Source organism: Ursus arctos, unplaced genomic scaffold (genome assembly GCF_023065955.2).
Source record: "Ursus arctos isolate Adak ecotype North America unplaced genomic scaffold, UrsArc2.0 scaffold_8, whole genome shotgun sequence".
NCBI classification, from domain to species: Eukaryota; Metazoa; Chordata; class Mammalia; order Carnivora; family Ursidae; genus Ursus; species Ursus arctos.
The window spans coordinates 74,224,529-74,242,512 of record NW_026623100.1 but is presented as its reverse complement, the minus strand read 5'-3'; the positions used below and the strand labels follow the sequence as shown (position 1 = coordinate 74,242,512).

The window sequence follows — 17,984 nt, the reverse complement described above, 5'->3', positions numbered from 1 at the left end:
ATTGAATAAACATATTCAGTAATACAATATTACATGTCAAGCACCATTGTACATTCTGGGGAGCCAGCAGCAAGCAAAACAAAAATCTCAGTTCAGTAGATATTCTTGCCCACTGTGGTTTACAAGTCTGCCCCCCCCCAAAAAAATCAATCAATCATCCTCAAAAGTATGGTTAACAAACCTGGGGGCAGCAGGTGGGGGACAACAACAGTGCAGAAGTATGTAGGAAAGAGAAAGCCATTGGGGAAAAAAGTTTTCCAAGCCAATATCATTTATAAAAGAACTATAAATAGCCTTTATTATTAATATACTCTTTGAAAGATAATATTATATGCCAGACAACCAGCAATTGGTTATTTGGAATCACATAAAGGCCTTATATGAAAAACCCACAACTAACATCATAGTCAATGACGAAAAACTTTTCCTCTAAGAGAGCTTTTCCTCTAAGATCAGGAACAAGACAAGGATGTCCACTCTCACCACTTTTATTCAACATAGTACTGGAAGTCCTAGCCACAGCAGTCAGACAAGAAATAAAAGGCATCCACATTGGTAAGAAAGAAGTAAGATGTTTACTATTTGCAGGTGACATGATATTATATATAGAAAACCTTGGGGCGCCTGGGTGGCACAGTGGTTAAGCGTCTGCCTTCGGCTCAGGGCGTGATCCCGGCATTCTGGGATCGAGCCCCACATCAGGCTCCTCCACTATGAGCCTGCTTCTTCCTCTCCCACTCCCCCTGCTTGTGTTCCCTCTTTCGCTGGCTGTCTCTATCTCTGTCAAATAAATAAATAAAATCTTCAAAAAAAAAAAAAAAAAGAAAAACTTAAAGGCTCCACAGAAACTACTAAAACTGATAAATGAATTCAGCAAAGTCACAGGATACAAAATATACAGAAATCTGTTGCATTTCTATACACTAATAATAAAGTAGCAGAAAGAGAAATTAAGAAAACAACCCCATTTACAATTGCACCAAAAAAACAAAAACAAAAAACCCTAGGAATAAACTTAACCAAGGAAGTGAAAGACCTGTACCCTGAAAACTATAACACACTGATGAAAAAAACAGAATATGACACAAACAGATGGAAAGATATCCCATGCTCATGGGTTGGGAGAACGAATATCATGAAAATGTCCACACTACCCAAAGCAATCTACAGATTTAATGCAATCCCTATCAAAATACCAATGGCATTTTTCACAGAACTAGAACAAACAATCCCAAAGTTTGTTATGGAACCACAAAAGACCCCAAATAACCAAAGCAACCTTGAAAAAGAAAAAAACTGGAAGTATCACAATCCCAGATTTCAAGATACAACACAAAGCTATAGTAAATCAAAACAGTATGGTACTAGCACCAAAAAAACCCCTAAAAAAAACAAAAACAAAAACAAAAAAATACAGAGATCAATGGAGGAGAGAGCACAGAAATGACCCTTTTTGGTGCTTTTATGGTCAATTAACCTACGACAACGGAGGCAAGAATATACAATGGGGGAAATGGTCTCTTCAACAAATGGTGCTGGGAAAACGAGACAGCTACATGCAAAAGAATGAAACTGGACAACTTTCTTACACCACACACAAAAATAAACTCAAAATGTATTAAGGACTTAAATGTGAGACCTGAAACCATAAAATTTCTCGAAGAAAACAGGCAATAATCTCTTTGAAATCTGCCATAGAAACATTTTTCTAGACATACTTTGGCAAGGGAAACAAACAAACTAAACTAAACTAAACTACTGGGACCACACCAAAACAAAAAGTTTTGTACAGCAAAGGAAACTACCAACAAAACAAAATCTACTGAATGGAAGAAGATAATTGAAAATTATATATCCAATAGGAGGCTAATATAAAAAATAAAGAACTTAGAGAGGTGCCTGGATGGCTCAACTGGTCAAGTGTCCAACTCTTGATTTTGGTTCAAGTCATGATCACAGGGTCATGAGATCGAGCCCCACCTTAGGCTCTGCGTTCAGCACAGAGTCTGTTTCAGATTCTCTCTCCCTCCCCCCTCCCTGCTCATACACACAACTCTCACTCTCTCTCTAAAAATAAATAAAACCATTAAAAAAAGAAAAAAGAAAGAACTTACACAACTCGACACCTTAAAAAAAAAAAAGTTAAAAATTAACAGATCAGGGTGCCTGGGTGGCTCAGTTGGTTAAGCATCCAACTCTCAATCTCAGCTCAGATCTTGATCTCAGGGTAATGAGTTCAAGCTCTGCACTGGGCTCCACATTAGGCATGGAGCCTACTTTAAAAAACAAAAAAAATAACTAAGAAAAAAAAAAAGAACAGAGGACATGAAAAGACATTTTTTCAAAGAAGATCAGAAAAGGTGCTCAACATCACTAATCTTCAGAGAAATGCAAATCAAAACCACAATGTCACCTCACATCTGTCAGAATAGCTAAAATCAAAAACATAAGAAATACCAAGTGTTGGCAAGGATGTGGAGAAAAAGGAACCCTCGTGCACTGTTGGTGGGAATGCAAGCTGGTGCAGGCACCGTGGAAAACTGTATGGAAGTTCCTCAAAAAATTAAAAATAGAATTACCATGTGAAACAGTTATTCCACTACTGGGTATTCACCCAAAGAAAATGAAAACACTAATTCAAAGAGATATATGCACCTCTATGTTTATTGCAGCATTATTTACAACAGCCAAATTATGGACCTAACCCAAGTGTCCATCCATACACGAATGGATAAAGGTGTGGTATATGATAAATGATGGAATATTACTCAGCCATAAAAAGGATGAAATCTTGCCGTTTGCAACAACATGGATGAACCTAGAGGTTATAATGCTAAGTGAAATAAGTCAGTCGGAGAAAGGCAAAGACTATATGATTTCACTCATGTGGAATTTAAAAAATAAAACAAAGAAAAAGAGACAAAAAAACAGACTCAAATACAGAGAGCAAACTGGCAGCTGTCAGAGGGGAGGTGGAGAGGCAGGAAATGGGTGAAATAGGTGAAGGGGATAAAGAGTCCACTGATAATGAGCGCAGAGTAATAGATAACGTTGCTGAATCGTTATATTGTACACCTGAAATAATACAACACTCTATGTTAACTATATTTGAATTAAAATAAAATAGGCATCATAATGCCAGTAATGCAAGCTTCTTGGGAGATCATGTGAAAGTACATGTAAGCTAGAAAGCATTCACAATAACAATGAATTATTAGATAACCCATATGAGGCCTTTCAGCTCTACAATTACAGCACAAAAAATCTATGGCCTATAATTATTTCTGGGCTGGGAACCATTAGGTACAAATCAGGCATCGCATAACATTCAGATATTTACTGAAGGCATTGATTTTAGAATACTAATTTCATAACGTCTTTTTAAGGATTCTGGTACAATGTGCCATTAAGACAGACCAAGATATAAGGAAATGAGTTGTTTGCTTCTCCCTTGTGCTTAATCACAGAGGATACTCTGATTAAGGAAAAAGAGCCGAGTTCCACACAAAAGAACTGCCAATAGCAGGGTCGAGGCAACACACAACTGGAGCTCCCAGGTGGTAAGAAAGTTTTTTTAAAAAAGGTCTTTTTTCTATACTGATTGAACAGAGTTACATTTGCCTATTAATAACCCAAATCAACTAATAAACACAGAATCTAATAATTACCCAGAATATAATACAAAGGAGAAGCATGAATAGCAATCCCCAAATAATTCTTGTTCTAAATATACTACAACTATACTGGTCCAAGTGAAATAAACACAGAATACAAACAAGCGTCCATGGATCCTGCAGCCCAGCAAACCGGATCCCAGCGCTACTCTAGACCCTTCCTGAACTTGGCACACGCTGCTGTCAGCCTGGAAATGTCCGGAGTTCCTCCTTCTGCATGAGGAACTCTCACTTCCAAATCAAGTCTCCATTCCAGAATGAAAGGCTGGCTCTTCTGCACCTCAGTGGTCCTTCATATGATGTTACAGAAGGGGTTATGAAATGTGTAATATTGTGTTGTCTCACAACTGCTTCTATAACCGCCTCCGCCACTACCCCGAGGGCTCCTTGAGGAAATACGATGCATTTTATTCGCCTGTTTATTCTCAGCTCTAACATTACGCCTGGGCCCAAACGCAGTGTTTGCTGACTGACTAAAAAAAATGAATAAACACTTACATGACATATTATTGCTTTATTATAGTCAACAAAAAAAAAAAAAAAAAACACAGTGAGCCCTTTAAAATTTGTTAAAGATAGTAACTTGGAAGTAGATTCTACTCCTGAAACCAACACTGCACTGTATGTTAACTAACTAGAAGTTAAATAAAAATTTGAAAAAACAAAAAGATAGTAATTTAAATAGTATTAAGGAGAATGGGGAAAGGATACAGGGAGAAAAAGCAGAGTAACGCTCTTGTGCACTAAAATGGTAACAGACCAACAGAGGCGTCAGAGTAAATTAGAAAAAACCAAGTGCATGGCAGAGGCCAAGTCACTTGATCTTCCATATGTTTCTTCAATCTGCAAAATGAAAACAAACTCCAGGAAATGACTGAAGAGAATGCTAACTGGAAAACAGCACGAACATACAGGGGTTCAACATGAAAGTGACTTTCCAGACATAAACAGTAGTGGTACTGTTCGCTTCTACAGACAGAATGCCAAACCAATCCAGAACACAAAATTTAGCTGACGTCAGTGGCAGAGAAAGAACTCAAACTCAAATTTTTAAATATATTAAATACAAATGCAGCAACCAAATGCTCATCTTATTTCCTACGATTTCTGTTATTTTCTTTTAATGTCCTTTGAGTTAGTAAACAAATTGAAGAAACAAAAAAATGAGGTTGTTTGGTTCTCCCAAAAACAGGAAGGGAATGATCCGATGTCTCCACGCGGGCCAAGACTCGGTGAGAGCAGGACAGAGAGTGAATAGAACCATCTCCTGCAGAAGAGCTCCTGAGTATCTCACTCACATTAGGATGAAACCAACAAACATCCTTGCCACGGATCCACACATCTCTTACTGAGGAAAACAGTATAACAACAGTACCTGAAGCTCAGAATCAACATGGCTTGTTTCTTCTGGGAGCTTCAATAATCTCAGATTTTTTTTTAATTCAAACAAACTGAAAAGTATATACTGTGGACAAGGATACAAAATTCACAAGATAAAACGAGCAACTTCAATCGTATAATGATTCCAGGAGATTTCTTTGGCTTACATTCCCAGACTAACGAGGACTGGTTCATTCTTTACTTTTTTAAGTTCCTTTATTGAGATAATGTATAGTAAAACACACAAATTTCAGTGAATAGTTCCATGAATGTTTACTTATGTATATGCCCCCATAGAGTACAATTAAGAGAGCACATCCAGATGCAGACCTATAACATTCAAGGTTCATTCAATGGTCCTTTAAAGGTACTTTGGGTGAAAATATCTGAGAAGCCCAAAGGTAAGCTTGTGAGTTACCTGTTCTTGTCCCGGGCGACTATAAAACTTGACACTTAACATCCTTAATAATCCCAATGTCTTTGGTACCTACAAAATAAATGCACATCATACAAAGAAAAATTAATGGAATGCTTTCCACTGTAAAAATTCTTTTATCATGAAATGCAAACTATAGCAGACCTAGTATTTTAATAGTTGAGAAAATAGGGGTGCCTGGGTGGCTCAGTCAGTTAAACGTCTGAGCTCAGGTCATGATCTCAGGGTCCTGAGATAGAGCCCCACGTTACGCTCCCTGCTCAGTAGAGAGTCTGCTTCTCCCTCTCCCTCCGGCCCCGCTTCCTGCTCGTGGGCTTGCTCTCTCTCTGACAAATAAATAAATAAATACTTTTTTTAAAAAAAAAGAAATAATTGAGAAAATCATCAACAGGTATCCAAGATCTTGGTGACACTCTATTTGGGGAAAAAAAAAATCCAAGTGGTAAATCTGTCAACATACACCCATACTCAAATGTTTTGTTTTTTAAATACACACATAACAAGTCTATTACAATCTATGCAAATTAGAAGTCACTCAAGCTCTTCTCAAATGATATTCCCCAGGTTATCATTTTTATCCTACCATCATTATGGAAAAGTCAAAATTTCCAGTAAAAATTTCATTCATTAAGGAATTGATCCTGTACTTGAAAAATATTTAAAAAAAAAAATTAGAAACCAGTATTTGAAATAATATGACACAAGATTATTTATTTTAGATTTAAGAGATACATTTATAAAAGCAAGAGGGGGAGAAGGGAATTATTTAAGAAATGGAAAACAAGTTTTATTGAAGATGCAGAGAATTTAGTACACTATTAAGGGAATGTAAGATGGTACAGCTGCTGGGAAAAGTTTGACTCTTCCTCAAAAAGCTAAACATAAAATTACCATTTGACCAGCCATTCCAACTTAAGTATATACCCAAAAGAATCAAAAACAGGTATTCAAACAAATACTTGTACCAAACAAATGTTCATAAAATACTATTAAGTGGAAACAACTCAAATGACCAATAAAGAAAGAGTGAACGAAATGTAGTACACCCACACAACGGAATAGTGTGCAGTCTAAAAGGGACGAAGCACTGACACATGCTACAACTAGCACGACCTCCAAAATAGGATGCTGACTCAAAGAAACCAGATACAAAAGGCCACACATTGCATGATACCATTTATATGAAACCAAACAGGCAAATCCACGGAAACAGAACAGACTAGTGGCTGCCAAGAGCTGGAAGGAGCAAGAACAGGGAGTGACAATTTAATTAATAGGTATGAGGTTTCCTTTTGGGGTGATGAGAATATCCTGGAACTAGATTCTGGTAATGGTTGCACAACACAATGAATGTACTCAATGCAAGTGAATTGTATACTTTAAGATGGTTAATGGTTCATTTTATAGTATATGAATTTTTCCTTAAGAGAAAAAGGCAAAGAGAAGTACTGTTTTGTTGAGGTTAAAAATTTTTCTACCAGAACTTCTGAGTAGCTAAAGCCATTAGTGATGGCTCCATATCTCCCACTATTTCCTCCAACAAAAAAGAACAAGAAGGGAAAATATGAAGTGCCTGGCTGGCTCAGTCAGTAGAGCATGCAACCGTTGATCCCAGGGTCATGAGTTCAAGCCCCATGTTGGGTGTAGAGATTACCTGGAGAAGAGAAGGGAAGGGAAGGGAAGAGGAGGGGAGGGGAAGGGAGGGGAGGGGAGGGGAGGGGAGGGGAGGGAAAAGAAAAGAAAAGAAAAGAAAAGAAAAGAAAAGAAAAGAAAAGAAAAGAAAAGAAAAAAGGAGGGAGAATCTACACGAAAACCATGCCCTCAGGGGCACCTGGGTGGCTCAGTCAGTTGGGCATCTGCCTTCGGCTCAGGTCATGATTCCAGGGTCCTGGGATCGAGCCCTGAATTGGGCTCCCTGCTCAGCGGGCAGCCTGCTTCTCCCTCTCTCTGTGTCCCTCCAACTCAATTAATGAGTTTTTTTTAAAAATCTTAAAAAAAAAAAAAGTCCTCAACTTAACTTGAAGACAGAAGATAACCCAAACCTCAAAATAATTTTAAGTAGAAAAACAAAAATCACCAAATCCCAGGTGTCATCTCCACTGCTCCTGCCAACTTCCATGTGCCCATGACACCCACTACAAGGCCTGGTGGTGAGCAAAAGCAGACTGTAAAAATAATGCAGGACCCGGGAAGGACAGACAAGGGAAGGTAGCAAAGGGATCTGACATCTATCTAAAAACACTGTCAAAAGTACAACCGAAGAAAGCTTGCCAGAAACTGAAAAAGATCTGAATGTATATACTGAAAGAGCCAATGGTATACCTGAGAAAATTAACCCAAAAAAATCAACCCCAGGAAAGCTACTAAATTTCACACACAGATAACGAAAATCCTCAAGGCACTCTAAGCAAAATGACCACATAACATTTGTATGTTATTTCTACGTTTCCCTTTGTAGGGAAAATTATTTAACTTAAGTGAGAATTTTCAAATTCCACAGACAAAGCAAAGCAACAACAGAGTAGTGGCTTTTTTTTTTTTTTTAGTTCAATGAAAGAAATGGGAAACTAAGCATTTTATATCCAGACATGTTTTCCTTCAAATATCCAGGCTATGGAAAACAATTTTGAACATACAAGAACTTAAGGAACTCTACCTATGAGGCTTTCTTAAAACATCTACTAAAAGAAGAGGAGCCTGGCTGGCTCAGCCAGTAGAGCATGCAGCTCTTGCTCTCAGGGCCCTGAGTTCGAGCCCCACACTGGGTGTAGAGATTACTAAAAAATAAAATTTTAAAAAACAAAAACAAATCACATCTAGTAGAAGATAATTTCATCCAACCAAGAGATGACTGGGAACACTTCAACAAAAGAAGTAACAGCATTCTGGGGCGCCTGGGTGGTTCAGTCGTTAAGCGTCTGCCTTCTGCTCAGGTCATGATCCCAGGGTCCTGGGATCGAGCCCCACATCAGGCTCCCTGCTCAGTGGGGAGCCTGCTTCTCCCTCTCCCACTCCCTCTGCTTGTGTTCACTCTCCCACTGTGTCTCTGTCAAATAAATAAAATCTTAAAAAAGAAAAAAAGAAGAAGTAACAGCATTCTGAAAGAGAAATGGACATCAAAGACTAAAGATGAGGATGAGGGTAGAAACTAATGTGCAAATATTACATGTTTTGTCAAAGTAGCAATAATATAATTTAAAAAGGGAAGAGAACAGAAAGCGAAAAAGGAAAATAAACTGATTTTTATAAAACCAATTAGTAGGGATTAAAGAATACAAATGGGGTACCTGGGTGGCTCAGTCGGTTAAGCATCTGTCTTCGGCTCAGGTCATGATCCTGGGGTCCTGGGATGGAGCCCAGTATGGGGCTCCCAGGGAGCCTGCTTCTCCCTCTCCCCCTACCATGTTCTTTCTCACTCACTCTGCCCTCTCTCTCTCAAATAAAAATCTTTTTAGGAAGGAAGGAAGGAAGGAAGGAAGGAAGGAAGGAAGGAAGGAAGGAACCAATAAAACTGATAAACTGGTAAAATATTGGAGGGCACTGATAACATCAACAAGATAGTTGCAGTGAAATGATGGAGGTAAATCCCCAAGTGAATTTGAATTCAAGAGAGAAAAGAAAGATGAAGTGCAAACAAATATAGATAGCTCTTGAACATGCTGAAGAAAGGGAAAGAAATGGGGGTGGTAACAGGATTTAGTGGGATTAAATCCCCCAAACCAAATGAAACAAAATGGTTTTTATGATGGAAAAATAAAAGTATGTTGTATGCCAGTAAATCTAATCGACAGCAAAATTCATGATGCGGGAAAAATATCCTTCAATAAGCAAGAGTGTGAGATCTGGTGGACAAACCAGATGGGTTGGCCTTAGCTGGCACAAGGACAGTTCGTCTGTAAAAACCAGAGAAAAGGTACTGAGACAGAGATGCAGGAAGGGCGTGGGATCTTATGGAAATATTCCTCTGATGATGTCTATTTTCTGAGGAAAATGGGATTTCTCAGGGAAACGGGATTCCAAAAAGCCTGTGTTCTTTCCTCAAAAACATCCTTTACCCAAAAAGCAGCAACAACATAAAGATTAGTTTTGTTCATTTTTTATATATTTTGTAAAATTCTGATCTTAAAAATACAAACAGATAATAATAATGAACACTATAATCATTTTATGGTTTACCAAGGACCTTCACATGTTTTAGCTCGTTTGATTGGGTCAAAAGCCTTACTACGCAAGTGATGAACTAGAATTACAATCCCAGACTTCCGACTCCCAAGTCTGGGTCCTTTCGTTTCTTGCAGTTACTGAATTCAAACCTGCTATTTATTACAGCTTATTGTCCTTACTCGTGGACACAGCTATATCCTCCAATACAGTAAAACCCCTTGAGGGATGCTACCTTCCTATTCCTAATACCCGGAGCAGTGATTCAATGTTAAACAAATGAATAAATAAAACTATCTCACGTCAATTTGGAAACTTTGGTCAATGCACATATTGAATCTTGCATAGTCTCTTTTTACAACCTAGCAGCCTTGTGAGAGACTAAAATGCATGTGTCAGTAGCATTTTTTCGTCAATACCCACCCCAACACAATAGCAACCTTAAACAAACAAGTTCAATGAGGACAATATCTGCCACCTGACAAAAGGAGCTAATCCTGTAATTCAAATGACTTCGAGGCAGGGGCAGGCTATGTAGAATGACTGTAAGTTTAGCGGCAAGACACATTTAAGAGCCACTAACGTAATTAAAATACACTTGCGGCATTTGAAGAAATTAATCATATAGCCAAGCATTCAATTTGCAATTTAATGTTTTTCCCCACTTATTCTGTCAGTGCACAGGCAATTTTCTTATAAGAGACTGCAATCCCGGAGCTTCAGCTGGAGAGGGAAGGACCATAGCAAAGCAGATTCCAGTACTTCAGTGAGTGAAAGCACAAGAGAATTCAATGAAGCCAAGGTGAAGAAAGGTTTCACGGTATGCGACCATACTCCGTGACTCTTCCTTTCCCAGACTATTCTGTCCCAAACACGCTTGATTATACCATACTGAAATAGACTTTCACTGTTTGCCTACTTCATCTCTCCTTGTATTCTCCACACTTACCTATTTTCTTCTTTCTTTTTTCCCCCTCAATCTTTAATTTTGACAAATTTCATAGCTACTGAAAAGCTGAAGTCAGTGTACAAGGAAACACCAGTATGCCTTTCGCTTGGGTTCACCAGTTATTAACGCTTTGTCACACTCACTTTATCTATGTGTATGTATACACATCTTTTAAATCATGGGTTTGACTGGGGCACCTCGCTGGCTCAGTCAGAGGAGCGTGCAACTCCTCATCTTGGGGTTATGTGTTCAAGCCCTGTGTTGGATGTAGAGATTAAATAAAACTTAACAATTACGTTTTTAACTAAACCATTTAAAAATAAGTTGCAGATATCACACTTAAATTCAGGAGCCAAAACTGTTTCAAACCCTTTCCAAGATCTGCCCTGGTAGATTGCACAGAGAAAACCATAAGCTGGGTACGAATTAAATCAGAGAGAGAAACAAGACTAACTTCCTGCAAAGACAAAATAATATGTTTAATATGTATAAGCAACTCCCACCTCTTTATGAATTATGGGATAACCGCCATAGATAAATCTGAGGGTACCACTGATCTGTATATAATTTCATATGGGGAGTGGGAGAAGGTGCTCAACAGAGTCTAGAAGATCCATTCCACCCATGTTCCCCTATTTTTAGTCCTGGGGTCTTAGGCTCCTTATCTGTGAAGTGTGGCTACTGCCACTCAATCTGGACTCCTCCCTGCATCCTGCAGGAGAAGAGACAGGATCTAGCATGGGTAGAGGGATAATGCATGGAAGGAAAAGCACAAAGCACAGCCCTCGATTATAAACTCATGCAGAAATACAAACTGTTAAAAGGTCTAGTGGCATATAAACCACTAAGTTGAGCTAATTAAAAAAAAAAAAAAAGCTGCTTTGTTGAGTTAAATTCACAATCATGTACTTCAAAATATCCGAGAAGCTAAAGAAAAAAAATGAACGGAAGCTTACAATAATTGCTTAAGATTTCATTTTAAAAGTACTTCTCCATTATTTCCTTTTTAACACCAAACCTTTAACCATTCAAGGTTTTAGAGGATTATTTTAAAATCAGTGCATTTTAGAACAGAAATAACAGGACAAATACATTCACTACAGGAAAAAACAACATAACACATTCATTTATGTTGTGTTTCCCTTTAATTTCTTGGTTTCTTCCCTCCCTTGAAAAGTATCTGAGCATCCACTACATGTAAGGCAATGTGCAAAGCACAGGAGGCATAATAGTGATCAAGTGCTCAATTCCCTGCAGTTTACACAAATAAACAATATGCAGGTAGCCCATATGGCAAAGAAATTAGTATTCACTACTATCTTATTTTCTGGATACACAGAAAACCTATTTCCCAGGCCCCTTGACAATAGGAAGGGCCAGGTGATTAGTTAGAACACATGAACTATGAGCACAAGTAATGTTAATTCCGGTTTGAAAAGTTCCACCTCTTAACCCTCTCTTCCCCCTCCTATAAACTGAGATACTGGAACCTCAAGAGGTCACCAGACTGCATGGATTCTTTAATCATCACTTGGAACACACTTCCCAGGGGAGTCATGGCACCAAGAGCAGGCTTTGCCACAAATAAGGAATGAACTGTTATATGGTAACCTATAGAAATGTCATGAGTTTTCATCTGTTTATGGGACTGTTCTATTATCACAGCAGAACCTAGCCTGTACTGACTATTACAGCATACCAGAGTGCTGTGCTATAGAAAAGGAACGAACAGCTGGGCAAATCACCCAGGTGACACAGACGAAAATATTACAAAGTGTACCATGGTGGTAAAGAACTTGACCAGGGGAACTTCTGCTGGAGTTTGTTCTCTGATTCTGCCACTTACTAGCTTGGTGACCCAGGGAAGTTACTTAACTACACTGTACTTTCCTCATCAATACCTCACAGGTATTGTGACTAGTCGATCTCAAAAAGTTAGTGAGAATTAAATGAGCTAATTCACATAACAGCACTCGAAACAGTTGCCAGCCCATAAAAAGTGCTGAATAAACATTAATGTCTAAATAAGCAAATGCAAGTAACAAGACTATTGTTAGGTTCTTTTTCTATTATCGGCCAATACTGTTAATAAAAATGAGACCAAGTTAAACAAAAAACACTTTAGATAAGTCTGATATTTGAAAGAAGTACTAAAATTTCACATGAAGTCATTTTCCTCATTTAAAACAAAGTATTTCCTCCTGTCCTGCCTGAGACCTATTCACAAAGTGAAATGCCATAACTAATACTTACTGCAGTGACCCTGTCTCCACCATTAGTAACCTGCTTATAATAAGGCGATCCCGAAAGAACTCTCCAGGCAGACAGGCCACAGCTAGAAGCTTTTGATACGCCCACGTCAGCAGTTTCACATCCACCAACCAGCAAAAGTCTAAAAGAACAGAAAAATAAAAAGAACTGATAAATTGCAGTCTGAATAAGAGGACATCAAAACAAGGAGAGCAGAAACAGTTACCCTCACAAAGAAAACTAAAGTAAAATTCCTCTATACCAAACCTGGAAGTTAAATATTTTAGAAGAAACAACCAAAAGAAAAGTCGATGGTTTTTCAATTAGCAGAGTTTTTCAATAAGCCTTCACTTATGCAGAGGAAGGCTTAAACATCCAAGCACCTGAAATCCAGATGGGAATTTTAAGAAGAGTAAAAATGTTTTAAGGTTGCCCGCTGAACACTGAAGAAACCGTACCAACACCAATAAACTTCAACACACAGATCTGTCACCACACCTGGGTATACACGTATTCATTAGAGCAGTGGGCTGTACACAGTCATTGATGTTATAAGCAAGAACAGGTGCGAGTGCCCTGGACAGAACTCTGCAGTCTAACCACACTGAAACATGACCATGTAGTAGTTTAGATGCACATTATGATCTGTTTACTTTACTGTTTCTTCTGCTTTGTTAGCAATTAAAGGCGAGGTACCAACAGAGCAAACATTCTAACATATACTAAAAGCTCAAAGACTGGGTAACACTACACAAGCTGATTAATAATAAAACCCGAACAGTCACGATTCTTTTCATTGAGGTATAAATGATATATAACATTCTATTAGTTCAGGGGTATGACATAATGATTCAAAATTTGTATATAACGTGAAATGATCCCCCCGATAAGTCCAGTTAATATCCTCCCGTACTTATTATAAAAAAAAATTTTTTTCCTGTGATGAAAGCTTTTAAGATCTACTCTCTTAGAAATTTTTAAATATGCAACGTAGTATTTTTAACTAGAGTCACCACAAACTTAGTCATGATTTTTAAAGTCATGATCACTAAATTGGCAGAGAACTATATAATAGATATTATAATCATCTGTATAAAAAAGAGAAAAGTTTGAAAGTAATTACCAGTGAATTATTTTTTGTTCCCAATGACGATAAGGTGATATAGTAAGGGAAGAGAGAGGCCACAGGTTTCGCTGGTCTTGTGCATATAATGCTACCCCAACGGGAACTACCACTGTCCCAAATGACAGAACACACTTATCAAGCTCCTTTTAAAGCAAAACACACATTGTATTTTTATCACCATGCTCCCATTCTATCAGAAAGAGGATGAACTCCATCACACAAATCAGTCATTACCTTTTCCTAGACTATGCTCATAGTAAAACCAAAACTTAAAAAAAATTTCTGTATAGAAATTGGAAGGTAAAAGAAAACAACACTTCATAAGGCTCTTCAGTGTTGGCATATCAAAAAGATTTACTTAAAAATAATCCAAAACACGTGGGTGGAGGAATAGCTGGAGATATCAATGAAACAAGATTGGTCACGAAATGACTGTTGAAACTGAATGACTGGCACAAAGGAGTCAATATACTATAGTCTCTATGAACAGTCTTCAAATATTACACAAATATTCAAAAGTCAATTTGTTTAAAAAAACACACACACAGAAAAACAACTCTGGAAGTGCCTTGCTGGCTCAGCTGGTGGAGCATGCATGCAACTCTTGATCTCGGGGTCATGAGTTCGAGCCCCACACTGGGCATAAAAATTACTTATAAAAAAAATTTTTTTTAAGTTCTCTGAATAAATAGAAACAAAACAGGTAATTCTGAATATCTACATTTCTGAATTTAATCTCAATTTTTTTTCAAACAGGAAAAATGTGATTCATAAAGGCATATCTTTAAAAATTAGTAACCTATAATTATAATAAAAATAAAAACACTGTTTGAGAATTCAACAAATCCCCAAAAGGCCAGGATAAAGCAGATCCTGATAACTAATTTTCCTCTGCTCAATGTACAATGTATTTATTTATACTAACAGTATAATTCTTTTTTCAAGGGACTGGACATTATTATTTAATCTGCTCTACTGTGTCATGGAGGGGACAGATGTAATTTTCAGATTAAAAAAAATGTGTGTAGCTTTTGGCTTTTGGCTTGGCAGAAGCCAGGGTGCAACTCTCTTCAGTCATCCGGAACCCAGGTACAGTGTCCACCACGCCACTGAAGTTCAATCCCAAGGAGATCGAAGATACACCTGAGGTGCACCAGTGGCAAAGTCAGTGTCTCGTCGGCCTGGACCCCAAGATCGGCCCCTGGGTTTGTCTCCAAAAGAGGTGACATTGCCAAGGCAAGTGGTGACCAGAAGGGTGTGAGGATGACAGTGAAACTGCCCGTTCAGAACAGACCGGCCCAGACTGAAATGGTACCTTCTGCCTCTGCCCTGATTATCAAAGCCCTCAAGGAGCTGCCAAGAGCCAGAAAGTAGAAAAACATTAGTGCCGTGGAAATACCACTTCTGATGAGATTGTCAACACTGCCTGACTGATGCGGGTACCATTCCTCAGCCAGAGAACTCTCTGAAACCATTAAAGAGATTCTGGAAAGTGCCCCATCTGTGGGCTTCAATGTTGATGGTCACCACCCTTGTGACATCAGAGATGACATCAACAGCGACCACCTCAGACATCAGAGATGACATCAACAGTGGTGCAGTGGAATGTCCCACTAGTTAAGAACAACAAAAGAAAATATTTCAATAAAGGATTATTTGACAACCACAAAAAACCACATATATGTATATAGAACTAAGCTGCCTGACTACTGAAGGAGATACAAAGCTAACTAAAATTTCAGATTTCTTATCTCTTGGTCTTAACACTAGGAGACACTTCCTCTCTCTTATTTTTGATAAATATCATAGCCATGCACACAACAAACTGGCTACATGACAAACTTCATCAGGAACAAAAGAGATTCAATATATGCTTCCAAACAACCCTTCCTCCATTAATGCCCAATTAAGGAGTAAGTGGAAAAAGAGCCAGAATGATGGCACTAGATGGTAAAACACTGTCCTCACCAGATGGTAAAACAACGTAACTTGAATGAAAACGGTCACTGAAAAAGAGAAGAGAGGAGTCCAAGGCCCAGCACAGCACACAGAATAAATGTTTCCTGAATGACTGAATTTAAAACTCCAACTTTCTCCTTAAGTAGCACAGTGAAACGTGCGAGCGCAACTCCACTTCCCCTTGCCTGCCCCATGCTTGCTAGGTTTCAGCAGTAAGTATGAGAAGACAAAGCAGGGAGAAGGGGGAAGGTCATGGCCGCAGGGATGTGGAGAAACGGGAAGGGGGTTATTCACTGATACAGACAGCATTAGACAATGTTAAGGCGATAACCTGGTAAAGCAAAGTATTAGGAAAAAAATTTCAAAATGTTTGTGAAAGACTAAGAGCTATGGATAGAGAAAAATACCATGTTCTTTGACAAACACTCAATACTTTAAAGATGTCAATTCTTCTTAATCTGTAAATTGAATGCAATTTCAAATAAAATCCCAACAGAATTTTTCAAGGTACTGAAACTGATGTGATAGAACTTAGACAAATCTAAAATTCACATGGGCAGTTACAGGTCCAAGAAAAGTGAACTCCATTCACACTAATAATCTTTCCCTTTATGAGCCGTGCTTTGTGCATCTTGAACTGCAAATACTTTCCTACCCTAGTGCCATTAAGACATTTCTCTTTCCAATTTCACCGTATTAAAATCTAAAACTTCTGGGGCGCCTGGGTGGCACAGTCGTTAAGCGTCTGCCTTCGGCTCAAGGCGTGATCCTGGCGTTCCGGGATCGAGCCCCACATCAGGCTCCTCCACTAGGAGCCTGCTTCTTCCTCTCCCACTCCCCCTGCTTGTGTTCCCTCTCTCACTGGCTGTCTCTCTCTGTCTAATAAATAAATAAAATCTTTTAAAAAAATAAAATAAAATAAAATCTAAAACTTCTATCCATACAGAGAAAAGATAAATCACACACCAGGAGAATGCATAAAAGTAACAGTATTAGCAAACAATTTATAGAGATCTTCCACAATCAGTCCAAAAGAAAAATGGACAGAGAATTAAGCAAGTCACAAAAGGAGAAATCTGAAAGTCAATAATGCAGATTAAAACAATATAGATTTAGGGGCATTTGGCTGGCTCAGTTGGTAGAGCATGCAACTCTTGATCTTGGCGTCATGAGTGCGACCCCCATGTTGGGCATAGAGTTTATGTTAAAAAAAAAAAAAATCAGGGGGCGCCTGGGTGGCTCAATCGTTAAGCGTCTGCCTTTGGCTCAGATCATGATCCCAGCGTTCTGGGATCAAGCCCCGCATCGCATCGGGCTCCCTGCTTGGCGGGAAGCCTGCTTCTCCCTCTCCCACTCCCCCTGCTTGTGTTCCCTCTCTCGCTGACTCTCTCTCTGTCAAATAAATAAATAAAATCTTTTAAAAAAATCAGTAAAAAAAATAGAATATGTTTAAGGACAGAGTATCTCTTATAAAGTACCGGTGAAACTGCAAGTCAGAGCAGTCATTTTGGAGAATGATACGACAATACCTAACAAACACATACACCTAACAATCCCACACACTGTTCTGAGGAAATGCTAGAGAAATTCTTGTATGGGTATATTTATTTCTTGGTTAAAAGGTATTTCATGCAGCTCCACTTATAATGCAGGAAAATTAGAAGTACTTTCAATGTTTACAAAGGGATGGACAAATTCAATAAGTTGTTCAGGTAAAAATATGAAATGTAACATATGAATAGAAAAGGTCACACAACAAAATCATGAGTAGTTACCTCTAAAAAGGGACAGTGAGACAAAGCAATGGAAGTAGGAAGTTTTGTTTGAACTACTGTCTTTTATTCATGTATGTGTATACACACACACCCATACCTTAAGCAAAAAAGAAAATCTTAATATTTGTTAATTCTGAGTAGTAGGTACTTAGGTGTTCATTACATCATTCTCTCTTTAATTTAAAAAGGGGAACATCAAGATTCAGTATCCTAAATTATGTACATAAATTTTTCCAGCTAATGAAGTCCAGGAGAGAAAATTCAGTAAATTGGC

General features: G+C 38.3%; 1 protein-coding gene across 2 annotated transcripts in view; it reads right to left on the bottom strand.

The window, feature by feature from the left end:
* NBAS (NBAS subunit of NRZ tethering complex) overlaps positions 1 to 17,984 on the bottom strand; it is a 341,603-nt gene that overhangs the window by 275,085 nt on the left and 48,534 nt on the right. For both annotated transcript variants that reach the window (XM_044390391.3, XM_026519115.4), the window contains exons 10-11: positions 12,854 to 12,992; positions 5,473 to 5,541 (exon numbers count right to left, since the gene is read on the bottom strand). In XM_044390391.3, coding sequence (XP_044246326.3) covers positions 5,473 to 5,541; positions 12,854 to 12,992 — 208 coding nt within the window. The remainder of the gene's footprint in view (positions 1 to 5,472; positions 5,542 to 12,853; positions 12,993 to 17,984) is intronic.